Below are 22,702 nucleotides of genomic sequence, written 5' to 3' on the forward strand. Positions count from 1 at the left end.
AATATATGGCGGCACTACTGCCCTCTCTCACTCATTTGTCGCCTGTCTAATGCACACTAACGACACTAACGCAGATACCATCATCCGGGCCATGGATTTTTACTCGAGGATCTTGAAGGGACCCGACATACCTTAGCATAAGTATGGCCATGCATTTCAGTTGCGGGGAAATCTAAACCTGAATCTAGTCTGTAAATCGTGTGGTAATTATAAGTAATCGAAAGGACTCAAGTACCTCAGTCACTCTATGAGAGTCGCGGTCGGACTGGCCACCCTGAGCGTCTTCCCCGGCGAGAAAAGAGGTCAGGGTGTCATTCGGAAGCTGGCATCCAAGGAAATTGCCCGGTTAGTGCCTAGGAATCCTAGATTTTGCCCTGAAAATAGGAGCGAAACATACCACCAAGCTGTACGCAGTGAATGTTTCAAGCACAGAGAATTTTTTATGGCTTGTCCATCACTAAAAATTATTGATGTGATCAATCTGCCTCCGTCTCAAACTTTCAAACCAATACTGCCAAGTTTGATCCAAGGTCCAGGGAATAAGGGATGTTAAGTAAAGGAAATTCAAGGAAAAATGTGGTCGGGCACCTTGATTTTGGGCATTTTGGGGGGAGAGAACTAAGACAAACATCACAGTCAAGTCGCACCATTCCCCCATTAAATTTTCAATAATTGACTGATTTTAAGAAAGTTGTGCTACAAAATCCTACTACATGAGCATTTTAGGTGTTAATCAGCTAACGAACAATCAAATTTGCTCAATACCACAATGCTTATTGCCTATACAAGCATGTAAAATGAAATAGATATCAAAATCCAATGCATGTACAGTGCGGTTTGGGTGGGCATGTTGTCTTTGATTTTACTCCATGGAATAACGTCAGTTGTCCATGAACGCGTTTACTTGACTTGCCCTATGCACATTTTCTGACCTAGAAAATTCAGCTTGGATCAAACTTGGCAGTACATGTTTGATAGTTTGAAGCCCAGACAGAGTGATCACATCAGTACAAAAAATCTGCAGTATTGGTCACCCTCACGTTTTCGGACCACAACAAACAAACTGTTCTCCCTGTTCAATCTTGACGATTCTCTCCGGAATTGCGTGGAAATCGCCGTCCATCCTGGAAGTTGTTGGGATTTTGGTTGACCCCCATAGAGTATGGACCCGGTGGATCCGCCACCTCTGCCCATGGAACCCGTAGCCGCCGATCAGACCCCCACAGGCCATCCCTCGGCCCGGATTGATCCCGACCCGGAGGATACCGAGGAAGAAGATGGCTTTGAGTCCGTGATCTTGGGCTCGGTCCAGTTGTCTTTACCCGCGGGATTATGTCGGAACACCGACATTTTGGATCAATTTTTCAGTCTGGACTTATGGGACGCGCTTGATCCGCCCTTGCAAGCCCGACTACAGGTAAGCCTGCTAGCCCACCCTCATTGCAGAGGGATTGGGTCTGAATAGGGGCTGCTTAGCCTTGATCTTGGCCTTGATCCCCCGAGAAGCCATGGGAAGAAAAAAAATCGTGTGGTGCGGTATTACATGTTAATGTAAGACCAATCAATCTACGTTCACATGGTCCCCAATATTTCGAGTCAAACACGAAAAGAAAGGCTGAAGCGTGTGTCTGTCTCCCGTGAAAGAATCCCCAAATCTTCTAAAAAAATATGTTAAGGCTAAAAAAAAGTGGAGGCAACTGGCCTAATGTCATGAACCTCTAGATTATTTCCTCTAAAATCGAAATAATACACTCCAATCGCAGTCAATGCATGGCATTCTTGGCCATTTGAGATTGATGGCCGGTTGTTACGCCTACATCAATCAATTTTCATCGGTTAATCATACGACTGGATTAAAAGTTAAGCCCACGCCATGGCCACGGCATTGTTGGCACAAAACGAATGAGCTACTAGCCCGTTTCAGGTACTTGTGTACCACAAGAGAGCCAATCACTTATATCGTATCCTGTATTATGCTACACTTACAAAAACCCTTCCTTACGACCCAATCGTTTAAAAATTAAAATTGGTAATGATCAAGAGAGTAATGCCATGCATTGATTGGGATTGGGGTTGTTAATTATCTACCCGAGCATTCCTGTCCAGTGGTTCATGCGTCATCATGCCCCTGTCGATGAGTTCTAACGATGCCCTGCTCAAAGAAAATCTTTGCCCTTTAGCACTTCTTGCCCGTGGATGCCGAGGTGGATGCGGCGGAAACCCGAGCGTTGGTGGGTCAGCTTTTTCAAGACCAGAACTTTCACTTTGGCAACCCGCTCACCCGTCTTAAAGCCGGCTTGGCCGCGGGTGAGATGACGCCCGAAAAGACCCGAGTGCGACGACTCTTGCGGCGAATTCAACGCCGAAACTACAAGGAGCGCACGCGAGAACGCGCCTACACGCTCTTGCAAGACATGCTGACCTCGCGCAAGAAGCTTATTGAGAGCCGCACGGGTCAGCCGGCTCGCACGCCCATGTCCGTCCTCAAATTGGAACGCAAAAGCGTGCGGGCCACGCCTGATCTAGAGTTCAAGATCGCTCAAAGATATTTGAAGGAACGCAGTCTCATTCGCCGCGAAGGCGCGCAAGTCGAAGAGGACGTGTCCGAGGATGAATTCTACCCGAGTAAGGCCCATTCCCGGTTACTTTTTTTTTTAGATGGCATTTCTTATCATTGGTCTGATTTCATTTTAGATGGCCCACCCAAGCGGAAGCCTCAACGCCGCGAAGTGAATCTTCTGGATTCAGACTATTGGAAAAGCTTTACCAACGACAAACCTGCCACGGTTCCTCTGAAGAGCTCAGCCGTGGCCAAGCCCAGTGCCAACGCCAGTGTCAAGCCCAGTCCCAAGCCTCGTGTCAAAGAAGACCCATCCCTCAAATCTCTAAATGCCACCGGTTTCAAGACGGTCCTCCAATCATCTTTACTCCATCAACCTAGCCCAGCGCCACCCCCCGTGGCGGCTGGACAATCTTTACTTTCACCCCCTAGCCAGGATAAACCCAAGGACGGAAACAATATCGATGACAGTCGGGCCGTTGAAGAAGCGGTGGCCAATATCCCAGGCATGGATGACCTCGTACCTTCCGACACATTTGGAACTGTTTCGTGTGAAGAAGTCATCGAAACCTCAGAGGTCCCTCTGGACGTGGAAGCCGATGTTGAACCTGAGGGACCTGCTTGTTACTTCTCCGTGTTGCGGGACTGCTTCACCGCCAATGCCGAGGCCAAGATCACCATTCCTGATCTGGAGGATAAGATCAGCCAATGGCAGGCCTCGACATCCCGTTTGAACTGCGATTGGCTTCATCTGGCCAGCAGTTGGATGGGACAAATTCCCTCAGCCGTGGCTTTTCTCACGGGTGCTTTCCCAGATGCTCAGCCTTCGGGGTTTAAGCCATTTATTCTCGTGGACCCGTCAGTGGGCACTTATCAGTGGACGGGTCATGGCATGGATTCGGATGTCCACTTATCGGCGTTGACGAAATGGTGGCTAGAGAGGCGGGACCGATGTCGTGCTGTGGCCACCAGCAGTGAGGCCCCTACCCCCACTACAGAGGCGGCCAAAGACAAGCCCAAACCTCTGGCGAACTTTTCAAGCACACCGGAGGAGCGTCATATGTTCCAAGAACAAGAACGTCAACGTTTCAGCAATCCGAACCAACCTTACACGTATCGCATGTATGGTCGCTCAAGTGTGGTTGGCCCGTTGAAGCCGTCCAGTAAGCACAACATTAAGCAACATCCTCTTATGATCCATCAACGACCCCCGTATATTACAATGGTTGTCTTGGTTCGGGATGCCGTGGCGAGACTAACTCAAGGCCAAGGTACCCGCAATGAAATCGTCGAGTTGTTGCGCGACTCCCAATATCTAAACGAAGAGGGGCTCAGGGATGCGAATGCACTCTCGCAATGTGTTTCCGGAGCCTTGGATCGACTTCAAAGCGAAATGGATCCATGTGTCAAATATGATGGAGCCAAGAAGATCTGGACCAATCTGCACCACGATCGTTCGGAAGAGGACTTTGGTAACTATCCTAATGATTCATGAATGACGACTGCATTCCTAACGAACCTAAATGTTGTCTTCTTTTCAGCTCAAGCTCATCAACAATTTTTGGCATCTCAAACTAAACCACCGAAACGTGGTGAGGCAGCCAAGAAGGACTTGCAAGTACAAAATCAAGTGGCCTCACTCTCGTCTCAAATTCCAACTGGCATTCTTGAGAGGGCTCTGGAAGCGGCTTCCAAGACCACAACCCTAGGACAAGCTTCTCCCCAAGTGGATGCGTCAATGAGTTTGTCGCCTGGGTTGCCAAGTCCTTTGGCTCCCCCCACTTCAATCCCCATGTCGACCTTACCGTCGTCCAGTTCTGGGCAAACAGTTCAAGTGATGACTTCGCAAGGATTGAAAACCTTCCAATTGTCAACGGGGTCTGCACCGATCATTTCCACTTCCCCACTTGGCGCGTCATCAGGTGCCACAAAGTCCACCTCTATTCTAACCCGAGGTCCGGAGGCCAAAATGGCCAGTCCATCTCAATCTCTGCTTCTCTCGCCCAACCGATTGCCAAGCAAACCACTTCTCCCCAAGATGACCCTACCTCCTAGTGTGGCTCCTCCAGCACCTTCTGTTGGATCGTCCCTCTTGGGAAAGGTGGGAACCAGTTTGCTCCAGACGGGACCTGCCCCTGTCCAAACGTCTCTCCTGTCCCCACGCCCCCCTCAACGAGGTAAGATCATGTCCCTGATGTTCGATCCGCTTATCTGATGGTTCATTCTTTTGTTCTCCTTCCCAAATCCTGAAATTTGATTCATTTTTGACAATTCTCTTTTTGTCCGTCTAGGAATCGTTTCTCAAGCACCATTAGGACAGCAGCCTCAAACCGTTCGGCAATCGCATCCTTTGAGCACAGTCAGATCTTCGCCTCAAGCCTCGTCTCAAATCCAGAGAGTCATTGTGAAAAATTCGGATGGAAAGCAAGTCCAACTGACTGCAGCCCAACTTCAGAAATTGATTGCATCGGGAGCCATAAAGCAAAGTGTCCAAATTGCGGTGGACAGTCAGGGCTCGACTCCAAAGAAGCTAGTGAGCACGGCCCCCGCTTTGGACGCGGCTGTTTCCAGTATAGTGGCCCGCACGATGAATAGCTCACCCCGAATGACCACGGTGGTCTCTCACTCTCAGGTGCGATCCGTTTCCAGTCCGATTCGAGTGTCTGCCCCCAATCAACCTTCACTTGTGAACGTGAATCGAATGGGGCGACCTCAAGTTCAACAGTCCCTTATTCGGGTGAGCTGATAAAGATATACCTTTATCACTCTGTAACCTATGTTGTTGTATTAATTTTGATCGAATTTTCTAGGTGGGACAAGGTGGAGCAACACAACCAATTCGATATTTGAACTTGTCACAAGCCTCGCCGGCCACCACTGGGAATCTCATGAAAATATTGTCGACCACCAACAATCAAGTCAGAGTCATCCCGGGCGGGCAGTCTGGTGGAATTCGTCTGGCTCAAACCTCGGCCGGAACTTCGCTTTTGCAACCCTCTCAACTACCTGCTCAACCAGTTCAATTTTCCATGCCCAGTGTAATCTCGGCACCAGCTCCGGCTCCTCCACCCCAAGCCAGTGGGAACACAACTATCCGACTGAACCAAGCCCTAAGTGCGGGTCAGAGGGTGATTGTGGGTGGGAAGGAGTATGTTCTGGGAACCAATGCGGCCGGGCAACAAGTGCTGACCCCGACAGTTCAGCAGCAACAATTGCAACAACATCAATTATTGGGTCAAGCTCAAACTGTGGTCCAACAACACCCCCCGCAAGTTGTGGTCCAACAAGGCCAAGGAGTTCGATCGGTGCTCCTGAACCATGTTCAGTCAAATGCCATACAAAACATAAGAATTGTTCAACAACAACAGCAACAACAACAACATCATAACCCATGAGGAAAAAATGGACAGATCGTTGCTGATTATACTCTTAAATATAGAATTAACCTTTCGCGAAATTTGACCCAAGTCTCATGCTCCTTGGGGCTTTTGTTGCACATAAAGTCACCACGGGTGAGCTCAGTCAGTCAGATGAGAGCTTCTCCCGCCGGGTCAAAGATAAGTTTGAATGTCAGCAAAAACATAATCTCCTCCAGGGAAGAGATTGTTTGTCCAGCATGACCAAGGGACCAGATTTGAGCTCAGTTCCATTCCAGATTGATCAATTATGGGTGGTTTTTTTGCCCCGGTGAAGAAAAATCGATTCAATTCCGACTCAGGCCAAAGGTCATGCACCCTAAACGGAAATAGAAACTTGAGATGGGGAACAATGTCTTCATCGAGTCTGCCCATTTCTGGATGCTCTTCATTTGAAGTTGCCCACAGAGCGTATTGATAAGAAGACACATTACAGGGATCGAAAAGGGAAGAGGACAAGAAACTGTACCCTCAGTGGCCTTACTCTCACCAAAGCCCGTGTATATGAAGATCCTCCCAACTGAAAGGTTTGGGGCTTTCACGCCATTCTGGAACCTGCTATGTGGAATTCATCCATTTAGTAACAACGCAATCCTAGCCACATGGTCCTGGATTCCTGGCAGCATTGGTATCTTGATCTCAATCGGTAGAAAATCGATCCAACAAGAAACCACCCCTTCTCAAATTGCTTATTAGAATCTCGTGTATTCCGGGCGTTGGTTTGCGTATTTGCCATTGGTTGGAGGGGCAATCAGGTAGTGTCCAAATCCCTTGACAACATTGATTGGCCCTTATTACTCAGACGAGCGCTGCCTGTTCTCTATAAAACAATAGGTTCCATACTACCATCAAACAACCACAAGCGGGACTTGGCCATGAGCTTAATGTATGGCAATGATTGGGGGGGTGAGAGATTACCAAAAGGGAAAGAGAAAGAAAGACAAAAGGGAGACCGAGACTCAGCCCAGGGAATTCCGCACCCTGTGATCTTTTGATATGCGTGATTGCTTGGCAACACTAATATAGCACAGATTTCTGCAAGACTTTTTGTTGAATCCTGGGGATCATTGGGAGGTTAATGTTTTTGGCCGGAATATATGGACTTGAAAGTTGAAGAAGGGACAAAGTGACTTATCATCAGTTCAAGTAATCATATTTGAAGGATTTAATGTGGCTGAGCGGTTAAAGACACAATGCTAATAATGCAAAAGCCTCTACCAGGCAGCGTGGGTTCAAAATTTTGTGCCGAAATTTGACAGTTGTTAAGTAGGAGACGTTGTTTACTGGTTAGAGCACCTTGATTTCGTGAGAAGGGTCTTTGGTTCGATTCTTCACCTGGACCCTTTTCAAGGAATCTTTTATACCCTAAACACATTCACGGATGGAGATTTAGTTTGATACGCCCATTAAGCACACTTCCTATTTGAAACATGTAGGCGGACAATATGATGGACGGAAAAGGCTTGCTCCTCCGACTCTAGCATAAAAAATAAAAAAAATGAACCTTGCAAAAACTGCAAGAATATTTTTGAAACGTGACCTTTTTGTGCTCTTCCCGATTTAGAAATGCTCATTATGGCTCATTGTGTGACAACATTTTAATTTACCTTCTAAATATTGTAAAAAAAAAAAGGAAGAGAGGGAGGGCTGTTAGTTGAAAGGTACCTGAAATAAACAAGTGTATACTAGTGGATTTTTCCACAAAACCTCTAAATACAATAATAGTCCCGGATTTAGCCTGCTTTACATGTCAATAGTTTTGCGTTGTAGCCATTTAATTTGCAAAGCATGAAGTGAACTTCTTTTGAGATCAACACCATGACAGCAATTTTGAATTTGAATTTACCCCTGAACATTAGACTGGGCCTGAAAAAACGAGCGCCTTTTGTTTCCTCATTTTTTTGTCAAGGATGAAGTGGAGAGTATGTTAAATGTAGAAGAAAATTTCCTCGGCCTTTTGACAGAGAGGGGGGAGCGTTTTCCCCGTGCTCCAGGCTCTTTCTACGTACTGTTGTTGACTTATTGCTCTTTTGCACACGATAGCTTCATCATTCTGATTTTCGTGTGAAAGAATGGATCATTAGTACTACACTATTGTACTGGGTGCATACCTTCCTCCAGTTCCACGGATAAGTTCGGGTTGGAAGTCAGGGAGCTGCCAAAGACGAAGAAGAGGGAGCTTTGCCAACTGGAACAACGCCACCCAAGTCAAAGGCTAAATTCTGGCCAAATCTAGATCTGGGGGGCCTTCCCTGAGATGGAAACAAACCCCTCAATTGACGAGTATTCGCGTCCTTCATCCGGAGTATGAACAAATTCTAGGCGGGAAACAGGTGATTTGGCGAAAGAAGAATGGAACAATCGCCCGGAGTCCAGGAACACATGCACACCTATTGAGGGGTTGGATGTGAGGTATGCACAAGAGAGCATAAGTTGGACTTATTTGACAATCTTCTGACGGTTCTACTTTTTGTCTTGTAACGCAGCCGGAATCTCATGGTTGGTGAATTAAGCCACATGGATATGCATTGGAATTTGAAAACATTTTAACTCGGCCGCGGTCGTGGAAATAATTGAAGAATCGAGCGAGAGTGAAATAGCATTTTATTTCATCAGGTCGATAGCCATCACGAGGGGAGAAGGGCCTCTGAAAAAATGACCCCCCCATTCATCTTTTGAGTGTGATTTCTTCTCTCTCGTCGCTCTCCGCCGATTCCAAGGCACAGCTCCCATCTCGCCGACTCTCTGTCCAATTCTACGAGTACTTTACTCCTCTGGACAAGTTGATGGCATGATGATTTTATACAGAAGTAAAGTAGTTTAGATTTGGCTAGTGCAACATTTGGATCCAGTCAGTGCTTACTTCAATTGAAATTTGTTTATTTAAGCAGATCAACGTCCATTGATATGAGTGTTTTTACTCATGTAAAATGCATGGCAAAGATATGGTGAATTGGCTACTTCCGCTTTTGATTGTTCTGAGGTTGCTGAGAACAAACGGAGATAAAACTTTTTTCCCCGACGACCTCAATGCAAGCTCAGGGTAGTTGGTAGTGGTGTGGTAGTGGAACAATGGTGGTCGTCTTGACTAAAAGTTACCGAGACCAGCAACCGAACCCCGGTGAGGAGAACAGTAGTGGGAACACTGTTGATCCAGTTTGAGTTCCAGATTAGCCCATTTCCTTCATGTCTGTCCATCCTGCATGAGAGATACTTCACCACGACACACATACAACGAGCACGATTTTTATTGCTTAGATTTGCTTTTATTTGCTTCTAACTTGTCCCAAGTGTGTACGATAGCTCTAGTATTGATTGAGTTGTGGCATTGTTGCACCTTCCATTTTTTCGGTTACGATTGACTCACATTGAATTTTTTTGCTACTAATTTGATTACAAATTGTGAAGTACATTTTTAAGCTCATTCATTCCTCTGAGATCAGAGGCCTTAGACTTGATTTTGCAGCTTGGAAAATGTACAGCCCTTTTTACAGATTTTTCTTCCTCTTTGGGGATGGGTGCCATTACAACCGACTCACTTGTATCATAGATTGAGGAAGGTTCCATGGATGCCAAAGACGGCGAGAATGCCATTGAGGGAATTTGTCAAAGATCACACACAAAGTCAACTTGGAAACGAGATAGTTTCTCCAAGACTACTTCGCTGAAGGACAGAGCGATTCGCCCCGTCAGAATTTTTGTGTCCTTGACAGGTCCGTAAAGAAACTTTCTGGAACAGGTCTCAACACCATTTGTCACACAGTGCCCAGGTTCCACTTTCCGAACATTCGCGCTCAACGAAAGAACCCATTACTTGTATTTAACCCTCTACACTTGGTGTGTAATGAGAGTCGGAAGAGGCGTTCTGTGGTGTCGACCTCGTTGCTTGATGTTAAATTTGCCGATTTATGCAAATACGACATGTCCTCCCCCCCGCCTCCATTTTTCCCTCGATAATTCTGTCATCCTTTTGACGTGTTTACACCACTTTGGATCGAGGAGCGAGAGCTAAAAAAGTTGTTACATGATGAGATGCTGTCAATAGCGGCGAGGAAATGTGCTTTTCGACCACTCACTCCTACACGATAAAACCATCAGTGGCAACCAAAGGAAGGGGAGCTTTGAAATTTGAATATCGGACACCCTCGTCAACCGGTTTGTTTATCAAACCAACCTCTTGACATTTCCTGCTTCATGAACTCGATCGATTGAGGGACCTGGAGCGCCTTTCACTGAATCTTTTTTTTCATCAGAACACAATGTCCCGTTATATTTATTATGTAATCAATGTATTCAATTCAGTTTATGGGACCAATTCTTTTCTTTAAGCTCGCCCACTGTGTATTCCCACATTCAAAGTTCCATCTGCAAGTTTTGCGCAATTGCAACCGTTCCCCATCCGTGTAACCGTCCAACGACGCTATTCCATGAGCCATTTTAATAGCTTTATCGCATGACCTGAATCGATTGGCCGGATCCAACACCATCTCAACGAAAACTTGGATCAATTCTCACGTCGCCCCAACCAAATTCAATCAAAGGGACCGAGAAATTTCCCGGAAAATCTGTTAGGGGGAAGTGCTTCTTAGAGCCGCCAAGGAAAGACGACTGTCGTGATCGATAAGTTGTAAAGATTATGTATTTTTGGCCCTTCAATCGTGCTAGTAGCCTTCATGGAGATCAAAGCAAGAGGTTCGTTAAAATTCTGCTGAATAAAAAAGGGAACAGATTGGACCAAGAACGGATAATTTCCTATGTATTGCTCAAATATGACTGGTTCTATAGCCAAACAGCGGATGAATAATGGGTTGCAACAACGAAGATCAAAGTCATGCTCAAGGAGAGAAGACTACTCCAAAGTTCTCCGAGTCTGGTTCCAGCCTCGCTGAGGCCGTATTCTTGGAACATGGCGTTTCGGCTAACAGCTTGTTGCTTATTGGATTCATTTGGAAGATCTGGCCAAGAGGTCACGGAGGCTATGGGATGATGATAATGAGGGGTTGTGTACAAGGAAGGGGGCTCTGAAAAGGAATATTGCATAATTAGTAGCATTTTGATCAGATCATTGTTTGTTCCAATCCTTGCACCCACCTACTACTTTGTGGACCTCAGTGGAGAAACGAAGAGACTCAGACCTTTGGCTCCACCCGAAGTTGTTCTTGGCTTGAACTTGAACCTCGTATTTGGAATTCGTGGACAAGTGTTGAATGTCATACGATTGATATTGCTCGTAACCTCCATGGGCATTTTGTCTTGGAAGGATGACGTTGTTCCAAGCGTAAGTGGTATCAGGAGGGTTGCCATCATCCTGAAGGGTGGAGAAATGAGGTTTTACGAGGCAGTGAGAGCATCCCTTGGGTCTGAACCTACCGGAACTTTTCGATACAGCAATCGATATTCTGTGATGTTGGCAAAGCTCTTGGTGATCCAAGAAAGTTTCCACGAGGATTCGGTGAGCATTCGGACATTGGGATCCAGCACAGGGGTATCTGGGTTGCCTAAAACAGAGAAATGGTCTTTTAGCTATCCGTCAGAACGTTTGCATTCTTGGACTCCATTTACTCTCCCAAGAGTTGTTCATCGCAGAAACAGAACGCAAGAGGTCGCTTCGTACGGGCTAATCTTATTGAAAGCTCGCAAAGATTTATGAGGAAAGATCTCCGTTTTCTTCAGGCTATTTTGGCATTGCTTTGATTGGGTTCAACAATGAACACAATCACGTGAGCGAATATCCTACTCGAAATTAATCTGGCATTGTCTGCTCGTCCAGACCAAAGTTTGAACAAGGACATGATTTTTGCTGACGTTTACGGTGAAGTTTTGCAAATGTATTATTCGGCAGAGCATCCACATTGACTTGTATTTCATTGATGATCGAACTTGGAGTCTGAGCGAAAAGAAACGGCCAGTTTTATTTGACTTTTACCCCTCCTTTGTTCCAATTTCCTACGACCCCATTCCTGGTTCGGTTTAACTTTCGTTTTTGTCGAAGACTACCCCGTTTGAACTGAACCATTATTTACCTCGTAATTGAATGATGCCTTCCTCCTTGCCCATGTTGTTCATGGCCAGACACGAATAATTGGCGAAATCCTCAATCCCCACATTGGCAATCATCATGGAGTGGTGATCACCCTGAACGTTGAACAGATATCCTGGGGAATTGCCAATGAGTAATGTATTCTTGTACCAAGTCACGCTGGCCGGTGGATCCGCGTGAATGGTGCACGTCAATGTGACAGGTCGATTCTCGCCACCCTGAACAGAAGCCTCGTGAACCACAACCACCGGTTTATCTAAGAAAGTTGTTAAGTGATACAAAAAGCGCGGATCGCAAGGTGAGTTGAGAGCGGACCCCTCGCAGCCTCAGAGTTTTGGACCCATGTCAAACTATGGGGGATTTTAATCTAAGTTTTCCCTAGCCCTAAAATGCATGCAATTGAGACATAATTTCCTCGGCTTTGGTCGAAATCCCGAGGAAAGAAGTGAAAACGACCGGTCTGAAATGTCATGAAGTTTGCCTTGATGGCAAGATATATTTCCTCTCTTTTCGATTTCCTCCAGATTAAATGGCCCTCTACTTGCTTTGCTTGCTTGCTTTAGTCGAGTTCGTTGGGAGGGAGAACGAGGCCATGGCCTCGAGGTCATCTCAAAAGCATTTTAAGAAAAGATGCAGAGACCAACTCCTGACATGTCGAGATTTGGAACATTTCTCAAGATCATATCCAGTCGTTCGTCTCTCATGATTGGTACTCACACAAGACTGCCACGTGAATGTATTTGACCGCGTCCTTCCCCACTTCATTCGTTGCGGTGCACTGATATTTTCCGGCGTCCCTTCGTCCCACATTGTCTAATGTGAGGATCATCCCATGATTCGTCAGGTCTTTGTCTGGTATCGAGCGATGACGCTTGTGCGATATCTTAGTCCAAGACACGGTGGGTGTGGGATTGCCATTGGCCTTACATTCAAGGCTGACTGTGGTGCCTTTCCTCACCGTCACATTCCCGGAACGAGGCTCAGACATGATGCTCGGGGGAACTAGGAAGTAAGAACAATGTGAGAGACAGAGAGTATTGTGACATCATAGATGGATAATTGGTTAGTTGGTTGGCACATTGACATTTTCGTTGGGAAGGTCGTTTTGATTGCAAGGGAACCTTTCCTACCTTCGACTCGCTCGCTAGTTCTTCTTTCATCGAATGTGAAGAGTTATGGTCCAATCTCGTTTCAAATATTGGACTCCTCACATTCAATAAATGTAATAGATTTGAGCTGTGGTTACCGCGTCTTGGTTACCACGTGAATACTTCAAGAACACAAATACACGTAACAAGGTCCCCTTCCACTAACATACTGTCCCTAACATTTTCACATTCACGAGAGAGACTTGCGATCTCCCCCTTTACAAAATATCACTCGAGAAAGAAAAGGCTCTTTCGTACTAGTCGGTCGGCTAGCAAGAAAACGTTTGGGTCTAACAACCCATAGTGCAATATGCCAGACGCAATTTCTTCGATATTGGACGGAGTTCTGAACAGGGGAGCATTATTTGAAACGACCCACGATTGTTTGAATAATGGCCATGAGCTGAGGACCAGTATCAATATTACAGCAATGTTTTTTGCCGCTCAAGCTTGACACACACACACAAAAAAAATATCCACAGAATCGTGACAACCATGACCTGGAACTACCCAAATCCCTATTAACTTCGTCAGAACCCGGTTCATAATAGTTCCTTTTAAAGTCCATAAAGTGTCAGGATTCATGTTTGGTCCAGGAAATGAGAAACAAGGCTTATTAAACAAAACCCTCTCACTCTCTAGGCTTCTCATGATTCGTCCCTCAACAAGGGGTGGATCTACTCGACGTAACTCGTGTGCCTTGGTTTTGCTCTGGGCCGAAAACATGTTAAAAAGATTGCTGTTGCTACTTACCAGGAACATGATGGCGGGTCGGTCGGTCCCGGTGCATGTCCTTGTGCGCTTATTCATGAATTTTATGCTTCGACTTGGTGTGACAGAATCTCATCAAAATGAGGCAATGTTGCTTCCTTACCGAAGGCAGGGTTGCCAAATTAATTGGACTTGCCGGTCTAGGCGGGATTGTGACAGATTTTATTCATAGGAATCATGATAGTTTGCCTTTTCTAGGGATGTCGTGATATTTCCAGGCTCATATTCTGAACTCTAACTCTATAAGGTTCATGTTCGAAGCCGGTTAGATCATTCTGCTTATTCATAATCATAGTTAAAAGGAGCACCACGCCCTGGTCGTGGTAATTTCACTGTGGAAGCAAAAGCCGTTCTATCAACTAGCAACCAACCTCCCGAATCCGTTCCCACCTTTTTTGGTCAAAAAAAGTCAGTCTTAGCAAGATTTCAAAAACACGGATAAGTTTCCATTGAAAAAATATCTCGAGTATAGCATAATAGCACACGCTCATTAACATTCCATAAAAATGTTGAATTATGGCCAAAACGAACGTTAATCCCTCCAGTTAATGCTTCTTGACTCGAGGACAGGAAGTGTTCCAATGTCTTGACTCGACATTAATGCTTCGTGTAATGGAATAACAACCCACCTACATGAAATCAGTAATAGTTTTCTTGATTACTTCATCAATTCCGGTTTTGTGGGAAATTGATATGGGGCTACAGGATTACAAATTTACTGCAACTTTCGGAATATCCTTGAAACTCTCTAGGGTCTCGGAACAGTTAACAAGTTTGAGCCAAAAGGGTCCTGGACCCAACCATACAAAACACTATTATTTGAACTTCAGAGCCTTCAACCACGAGTAAGTCACTTGAAAAAGAATATGAATATGAACTACCAACTACACCTTGGGTTGAGGTCAAGGGCTTTGGATCAATCGGGTCCACCCGCATTTGGGCTGAACTTGCCGCTTTGTTGGTATACATGAGAAGAAGGTATGAACGTCGAAAAACCATGTCGAAAAATGCGGGGTGACTCAGGTCGACGATCCTCGTCTGGCAAGAGGATTTTTTCCCTTTACCACTTCTTCTTTGGTGGGAGAGTCATTTGCCGTCCTAATGTTTTGTTTTATGAACACTCAAGCATTTCCCTGCATTAAAGCCAGAACAAAGACTCTGGTTCCAGGTCCATTTATTCTCTTCCTTCCGTGCAAATTTGGGGACTTTAAACATCAAACCATGTGTCCCTTTTTTCAGTGATGAATGTCTCCGAACTTCCCCATTAACAATAGCGCCAAATTTCCCATGACCAGCCTGCTTACCTAGAATTTCGACAGTGTGCACAATGGCAATGGGATCGTCCGCGTCAGCTTCGATTTCACATACATACTCGCCTCCGTCATGGATATTCATGTCTAGAGCCATCCAGGAAAACAATAAAAGGAGAATGAAAATGTTTTCGAGGAAACTCTTTCCATTGGGAATTTGTACCTGCTATTTGGAGATTGTTCCCGATTAGAGCGATCCGGCGATCTCTCCGAACCGTCACCCTGCCTGCGGTCAAAACTCGATGACCCTTCTTCCACAATAGGACCATAGGACCCAAATTTCTCACGTCACAAGGGAGGGTAAGGGTGTCATGCACTTGAACCCGATGAAGTTTGCCCTCGGTCTGAATGTTAGGAAGGTCCATTTGGGTTCGAGAGGCGGAGGGTCTGCCTTCATTTTCAGAGTGACGGAGCCGTGACAGACCTTTAAGCAGAAATAACAAAGATCAATTAGCTTATGAACAAGACTGATCTCACGACCACTTGCCATGAGCGTTGATGACACAAGAGGCGCCGCGAGCTTGATGTTATTATTTTTTATTTTTACCCAGATCCTTTGAACATTTCAAAAGAGATTAAATATTTTATTCTATTATAACTATCTTGTAATAATATAATAAGAATTGTTGCGACTCATCATCATGTCAACGAGGAAAAAACATGATAAGATTAGTTCGATCGATGTATAACTACTTGTTTTTTTCTCTCTATTTGCTAATTTTATCAAAGTATCTCATCTAATCCAGAGAGAGAGAGAGAGGGGAAAATTAGATTAGTCAATAATGGCTGGAGGTTCATAAAAAACCTTACAAGTGGTCGAAGATTCCATAACTTCTAATGAATAATTGCAATTACTATATACTGTACATCCACAAAAACTGTTGCTAATAGCCAAGTACCTTTTATTTTGTATTGAATGCAATTCTTTTTAGGATTTGTCTACTTAAGAGACCCAACTAATATATATCCCCCATTCTAAAACCAAATAGCTTAAACAGTTTCAAAAATTTGATCCAACTCAATTGCTGAAAACACTGGAAACTTAAAAATGGGGATGTCATAGTACTCCAAAATTTTCCCAAAGTCTGGATTATTGTCTTATAAGCAAGGGATATCTCAACAATAATTTTGAGCAATCGACATATGCGTAAAGTCAATATTGCAAAAGTATATTGTTGCATGTTGATTAATGAATAGAATTACGACACAACAAAGCAGAATGCACAGCTTTGCAGGGTTTTTTTCTGTGGGCTCAGACAATACTGGAATCATCACACCTTCACTGTAGACGCCATATTATTCGCTATTCAGATTACTCGTTCAAAAACTGAAAGAATTATTGTCGCATGCATCAATTGCAATTGTCACGTGAAATAGCTATTTATTTAATGGCAATTGAATTCTTTGATTAAAGTTTTTGAAGAAATTGTTGGGTTGAAACTAGATCGGAGAGGGAAGCCAGACATCACATCATGCGATATACAAGTATCCCAAAGGGAGTAGCAATTGGCGGTATCAGATTGGCTCTCCGTTCTTAGGTGTAGATTATGGTTTAAAAATTAGCTTTGAATGAAAAGAAGTGTGAAAGAAGAACCTTACCTGGGACCTTTCTCATGCCAGGCAACTGATTAAACTAGTGTGAAATGTCTCTTCCCTCTAATTGACGAAGTCAACTAGATATCACTTTGATCAAAAATGTTCCCATTATCTTGGAATGTCTAGACCCACGATACTGCTCCAAAGCCATGTTTTGGCCTAACGCAAGGGATGTGAAATCGATTATGAAGGGACTGACTTGTATCTCTATTTGAATTCAGGTAAATAAAGATGTACAAAAGCTAAAGTAGGAATTGTCATAAGATTAAACCATAACATGTACTGTCGCACTACAACAATAATCTTTTATCCAAACTCATGATCATGTCAACGAGCAAATATCCCTGAATCTGGGTGCTCTCTCAACAAGTTTTCCCTTCTACCGCTCGAGGTCAAGATGACGTTATTCATTTTTGCATCTATTAAAGCTTGAATGCCCTCTCTCGCTCTCTTTCCTCCCTAAACGACAGAAAACATCAAGGAGGCAGGCTTTTGGTAAATCCCACGAGGCTAATTCAGCTAATTACCCATTCAACCAATGTACTCAGCCTGCGGTCACCCTGACAGGCATAAGTATGAGGAGTGAATAGCCAGGGTTCCCCTGTTCCACCTCATCCACCACCAACACTGGAAGCCTAGTGGAACACCACTGGCAGCACCACCACCACTAGTCGCTCTACGATCTGTAACCCACCGAAGCCCCAACAAACCACTATCAAAGAGTTTTGTTTGTGTCATGTTCAACACTCTTTGAATTCCGCGTGCTAACATTTCCAGCGAGGCCTATTCCGCTTGATTTAGTTACATAGGGCGAAGAGGTCTAACTATGGAAACGCGATGAGTTTGCTACACCATGATACACGTCCCCGACAAGTACCGCCATGTTGGGAGATGAAAATTTTAACAGTGTCCTATTCAAAGTGCGGATGAGAATCTTTATGAAAAAGTCACCTGAAAGTTTTTGACAAGCATCCATGGGGAAGTAGGAGGACGTGAACGGAAATCTTGGAACGCTCGAGACCATCATCTTCTTAAACTCGTGCTTAAATTCCCTGATCGTTTCTTTCAAATATGTGTGCGTACGTCTAACGAGCAAGCGGAGATGTTCCATGTGGATTTGAATAATAGATGAACGATATATCCATCCGCTTCACCTACAGTGAGCTCCATAAATGCAGCTACCTAGCTAGCTAGGCTCTCGTATTGTAGTGTAGTGTAGTGTAGTGTAGTGTACACAAATACACATTTGCAACGGCCCACTTTGAGCGACTGAAGTCTCTGGTCGCTGCCATGATTTCATGACGGACGGATGTTGCCGCCGAAAGGGCGGATATCCACAATCCAGCACACGATGCAAAACGACTTTTGAGTTACTTGCCAAAGTTGGTCGAAACTTTTTTATTGCCAATTTATCGAGGGCACCTCCTCTTCCTTCTCCCCGGCCTCCCTTTTGTCTGTGTGGTCGGCCTTTTCAGGGTTCGAGTGTTGTTGAGATGGAGCGGGGACCGTCCGAATTGCAAACACCACCAACCACCACCACCACCACCACCAAACTTTGATATGAGGAGGTATTTTACGCCGATGAACTCGGAATGCATTCATCCTGATCCGCTCATTCCATTTAATGAGCACTGTTTGCTCAGGCTTCAAGAGTAAAATCAATACTAGCGTGCGTGCAATTCCTAGGCTTCGATGAGAAAAGACCGCCATTCCGCACGGTGGAGGCTTGAACGAGTGTCGTCTGTTCTGACCATGCAAAACGGTCCTTTTCAACATGGTATATCGCTGAATTCCTCAAGCCAGAACACTCAATTTGGCCGATAGACTCTTAGGTGGGGATATTGATTTCTTGCCTAACCCAATTCACGCTACCTCGGCAATTTCTTCGGAAAAGCTCCCATTAACGTTAAAAAGGCTCTGATGAGGCATAACACAAGGAGGTGGCATTGTTATTAAAGCTGCTCGTATACGGACCATGCCATTCATCAGAGTCCCCCAAAGACCGCCAAAAGTTTCAAAGGCTGTATAAAGTATTTGAATGAGCTTTTCATTTACCTTGGCTTTGTCTAGCTAGCTTGAGAGGGAGAAAAAACGTGGTCAAAGGTGACGCAAGCTTATTCAAACTGGGGGCCAACCTGACCCGCCTCGTGAAAAAAGCTTACACCCAAAGGGATTGAGAGATCTTTGTGGCAATCAAACAATTGGGCACGGACATGGAAGCTCAATCTGCAAGTTGGCGAGTTTTTTTTTTCAATTCAATCATATTTGATATGAATCTGCTTAGAAAGCCTTTTTCTTGCTCTGGCCCATGGGAAGTTAAGAGGCGCCAAAATTTGTCCTGACATTTTCATACGAAAGTTAGATCAATCAAAAGTGGTTCAGTCCTCCGCACAAGAAGAAATGGAACTTTTCCGCTCTTTCTTTCTTTTCTCCCTTCTTTTTTTGCCTTTCTCTCTCTCTCGCTCTCTCTCTTTCTCTGCCAGACTAAAATTAAGATTGATTCACAAGTTGCCACAGAGCAATTGAATAGAAGGAGACAGGTACCAACGTCTCTGTTTTATTTTAGTACTCGTAAATTCATCACGTTTCTTCTGGGGAAGTTAGCTTTCGGATAAAAATGAAGTGCCAAACGTTCTCATGTGAATATTTTCATAACTCAGGGCCTTCTTTTGTATGACATATTGACTGTGGAACGAGGATAGAAAGTTTACAGCACTTTGTCGACAAAGCCCTCAAAACACACGATTTGATGGTGTTGACTTTTCCGTACTAATGTCTTGCGTCCTTTTTTTTAATTCTTCATGAATTGCCATCTTGGACCCATTCCTCATTTGTAGTTGTCGCAGTTGATTTACGTCATTCAAGTAGTGTGGTGAATTGAAAAATGTATCCGATATGCGATGCCATGAATGATATTATTGGGCCAATACTGTTGGCCGTTGTTGGTCAAAAACAGTTGGCAGTTACATATTCATGTATATTTTAAAATCCATGTTGTTTCATTTCTTGCAATCAAACTTAAAAAACAAAAGATGACATGCAAAGGACGTTAGAAAATAGGCTTTTTCCGTGGATAAAATTATCCTTTGGAAAAATATTTATCCTGAGGCGAGTTTTTTTAAACGCTCGTACTTCGGAGGTAGATCTTGATCAAGCTTGAAAACAAGATTTGACTAGTAAATGAAACAATGCCGAATATTAAACTTTCATTTTAATAGTACTGGGGATTACATTCCCTGTAGCGGTTAGAAAAGCCCGCGAAAAAATAAGCGAAAAAAAAGAGTGCTGAAATCAGTTTCCTCACATGCTTACACGGTTACATACGTTGATAACGACGACTTTTAAAATGCAAGCAGTAGATTTTTGACATTTGATATTTAGTGACCTTTGAAATTGTTTCTTTTCAAAAACAAGACGAACCGTCTTTTTCCGTTTCTTTTCCGGACTTATTAGCCTGCAATAGGATGTGACAAAAACCAACGCATTCTACTTTTGCAAATTCAAGTTCAATCATTCTAATGAACTTTATGCTTTCATTCTTTTCAAAGGTTTTGACCAATTCAAAAAGAGGGAATGTTGAACTTTTTGGAATCAACCTTGGCCCTCTTTCCTTTCGAACCAATCTAAGATAGTGGAGTCCTAACCAACAGGAACTTTAAACCACATTTCATATTGGCCTATTGTATGTAAACAAAAGATTTATGCTTGTAAAATGTGCCTCCAGGGGGAAGATCCTAATTTGCTCTCTTCATAAGAAGAAGATGAGCAGTCGTCGCCTAGATACCTTAGGATATATTGGTTGCATGACACATGAGGCGGATTTTTGTTGCAAAGCCGAGCCTCTTAATAGGATTATTCATCATCATACCTTTGCCTGGTGTCACTCCCAATATGAGGAACAGAATCACTCCCAAGGAGACTGAGATCCACTTTCCATGAGGAAAGAAACTGAACCAGGCTTTGCATCCGGCCATCTTTTCTCCAGGATGATGTTGATAAACTGTTGGTTTCTTGCCCGAGGATGAACGAAGGAATTCAGTCAAACATTTGAAAAATGCACAAAGAGTGTGTGTTCAAGTCAGGTAGGGCCTAAGGGTCTTTGTTTCAGTTTGCTGAAACCTCTCTCACTTGTGGCAACTGCACTTTCATCAAAGATAGATTTCACCAACCCATGGACTTTGAGAGTCAACGAGCAAGTTTAACATCAAAGAGCACTTGCATTGTTACTTGAACGCAAATTTTGTTCCACCCCAAGCACTGGCCCACTTCATGAGAGATTATCATCTGCGTGTTCCATGGTCCATGTTTTAACTTGAAGGCCTCTGTCATTGGTCTTGGTTAGTTGGCAAGTGTTGAGTCGGGGTTTTATCAGTCTCACCTCAACGAATGTACTGCAAGATATCGTACGTAGAGAGCGCATTGAGATTGGTGAACCGTTGTCTTGGAAAACGTAAATCATCCACAACAGAACTAAAGATGGATCAAGATGACTTATATGGATGATACCAGTCCCCGTCTTCCAATTATCTTTCGATTTCCTATTGTCCAAGTATCTTGGCAATTTTACTCACGTTCACCACTCAAGCGTGTTAGTTTCACGTTCCACGTTTCACGTTTAGCTCGTGTGAGTTGAGCTTGTCACTCCTACATTTCCTTGCACTACCTTCAGTAAAAGGACGAGGCTGCAGGAAAAACACAAGTCAAGATGTCAACAACCGGAGCAATGGCACACAACAACAACAATGGGCACAATTGTTGTCCTCGTCCTGGTTTTCGTTTCATCCACACTCGAGTGAGTGGAACCAGACTTGGAGCCGAACCGGGAGTGATCCAGCGTCTCCCCGCTCCTTTTTGGTGCTCTTGGATCCTCGCTTGGTTGGTCGGTCGGTCGGTCGGTTGGTCGACTGGTTGGTCGCTTCTTTAGTCCTCGGTGATCCTTTAGAGTACTCGGGTATGTGGGCCAATGAGCTTGCGAAACTCGGCCAAGTCTCCCTGAGAGAATGAAACGTGGAACTGAAGCACTACCACGAAGAGTGTCTCGAGGATATGAAATATGAAGTTGCCCCACGGGATAATACTAACGACTGAGCCGGCTTTTGATTTCCCGATGGGAGAGTGTTCTCCTACTTCACATGTAGGCAGGTTTTTTATGCGCTATTCTACTCCTCGTTTTTGGTCATCGTTTTCTCTTTTGGTTTGATTGAAGAGTTGGGATTTTGAAAGATGTGTCGCGCTTTAATCGCAAGTGTTGTCTTTAAACCTTGCAACCTGAGCATGCTACATTTTTCTACAATTGACATAAGCTCTATCGTATAGCTGGTCTATTGAAACGCTACGTGTTAAGCGTAAAACTGGTTTTTGCTTTTTTTACGCAGAAAACCCCTTTGAATTCGACTGTTTGCAAATAAGTTGCTTACAAACCTTGCTTGACAACTTTGGAGTATGCTTATTCACACAAATAAAAATGAGCGCAAAAACGGAAAGAAACATTTATAAAAGTAAAACAAAACGGATCCTTTAGCAAGATTTAAGTCAGACTTGGACATTTTTTTGACCAGTTTCCAGATCAATCTTATGTACATTCAAGAGCTAGCAAGCTCCACCAGCTCTAATTTGTCGGTAGATCAAATTGTAAATTTATGCAGAATTTGGTAAGAATGAATAATACATTTTTTATCTTGAACTGCTGAGGACTTTATTTTCTGTAGCGGCAAGGAAGTCAACAAAAAACAACTAATGACTTTGCATTTGCCTTGAGGAATGAATTGCGGTAATCAAAATGCTTTTTACTCAATTCTTAATTTTTTTTGAGGCATGAAATACAGTCATGACATCTTTTCAGGAAGCATAGGCACCGTACG

At 44.1% G+C, this 22,702-nt stretch overlaps 2 protein-coding genes across 3 annotated transcripts; one reads left to right on the top strand and one right to left on the bottom strand.

Annotated features, from left to right (window-relative positions):
- The first annotated feature begins 1,051 nt into the window (after positions 1 to 1,051).
- On the top strand, positions 1,052 to 6,445 carry LOC131890958 (nuclear factor related to kappa-B-binding protein-like). Its single transcript, XM_059240415.1, has 6 exons — positions 1,052 to 1,417; positions 2,181 to 2,625; positions 2,695 to 4,032; positions 4,102 to 4,737; positions 4,852 to 5,297; positions 5,371 to 6,445. The coding sequence occupies exons 1-6, from the start codon at positions 1,163 to 1,165 to the stop codon at positions 5,953 to 5,955; spliced, it is 3,705 nt and encodes a 1,234-aa protein (XP_059096398.1). The 5' UTR covers positions 1,052 to 1,162; the 3' UTR covers positions 5,956 to 6,445.
- A 4,270-nt stretch (positions 6,446 to 10,715) lies between these two features.
- LOC131890959 (limbic system-associated membrane protein-like) lies at positions 10,716 to 21,977 on the bottom strand. 2 transcript variants are annotated; one of them, XM_059240416.1, is made up of 8 exons: positions 20,710 to 21,977; positions 15,409 to 15,669; positions 15,240 to 15,332; positions 12,734 to 13,018; positions 12,000 to 12,272; positions 11,347 to 11,474; positions 11,068 to 11,284; positions 10,716 to 10,997 (listed from the first exon to the last, which is right to left on the bottom strand). In XM_059240416.1, exons 1-8 carry the CDS (start codon positions 20,813 to 20,815, stop codon positions 10,756 to 10,758), a joined length of 1,605 nt encoding a protein of 534 aa, XP_059096399.1. In that variant the 5' UTR covers positions 20,816 to 21,977; the 3' UTR covers positions 10,716 to 10,755. The 2 variants fall into 2 exon arrangements, with proteins under 2 accessions (XP_059096399.1, XP_059096400.1); XM_059240417.1 differs by lacking the exon at positions 20,710 to 21,977 and adding an exon at positions 17,369 to 17,391.
- Positions 21,978 to 22,702: the final 725 nt, after the last annotated feature.

The sequence above is a fragment of the Tigriopus californicus genome, chromosome 11 (genome assembly GCF_007210705.1).
Source record: "Tigriopus californicus strain San Diego chromosome 11, Tcal_SD_v2.1, whole genome shotgun sequence".
NCBI lineage: Eukaryota > Metazoa > Arthropoda > Copepoda > Harpacticoida > Harpacticidae > Tigriopus > Tigriopus californicus.

What these genes read in the sequence shown, in the direction of transcription:
- LOC131890958 (XM_059240415.1), top strand. Translation starts at nt 1,163, where the DNA reads ATGGACCCGGTGGATCCGCCACCTCTGCCCATGGAACCCGTAGCCGCC. An exon ending in CCTTGCAAGCCCGACTACAG is followed by an intron (nt 1,418 to 2,180) that starts GTAAGCCTGCTA and finishes TTTGCCCTTTAG; the next exon opens with CACTTCTTGCCCGTGGATGC. An exon ending in CCCACGCCCCCCTCAACGAG is followed by an intron (nt 4,738 to 4,851) that starts GTAAGATCATGT and finishes TTGTCCGTCTAG; the next exon opens with GAATCGTTTCTCAAGCACCA.
- LOC131890959 (XM_059240416.1), bottom strand. Translation starts at nt 20,815, where the DNA reads ATGGCCGGATGCAAAGCCTGGTTCAGTTTCTTTCCTCATGGAAAGTGG. An exon ending in GCACACTGTCGAAATTCTAG is followed by an intron (nt 13,019 to 15,239) that starts GTAAGCAGGCTG and finishes CTTACTTCCTAG; the next exon opens with TTCCCCCGAGCATCATGTCT. An exon ending in CATTCACGTGGCAGTCTTGT is followed by an intron (nt 12,273 to 12,733) that starts GTGAGTACCAAT and finishes CAACTTTCTTAG; the next exon opens with ATAAACCGGTGGTTGTGGTT.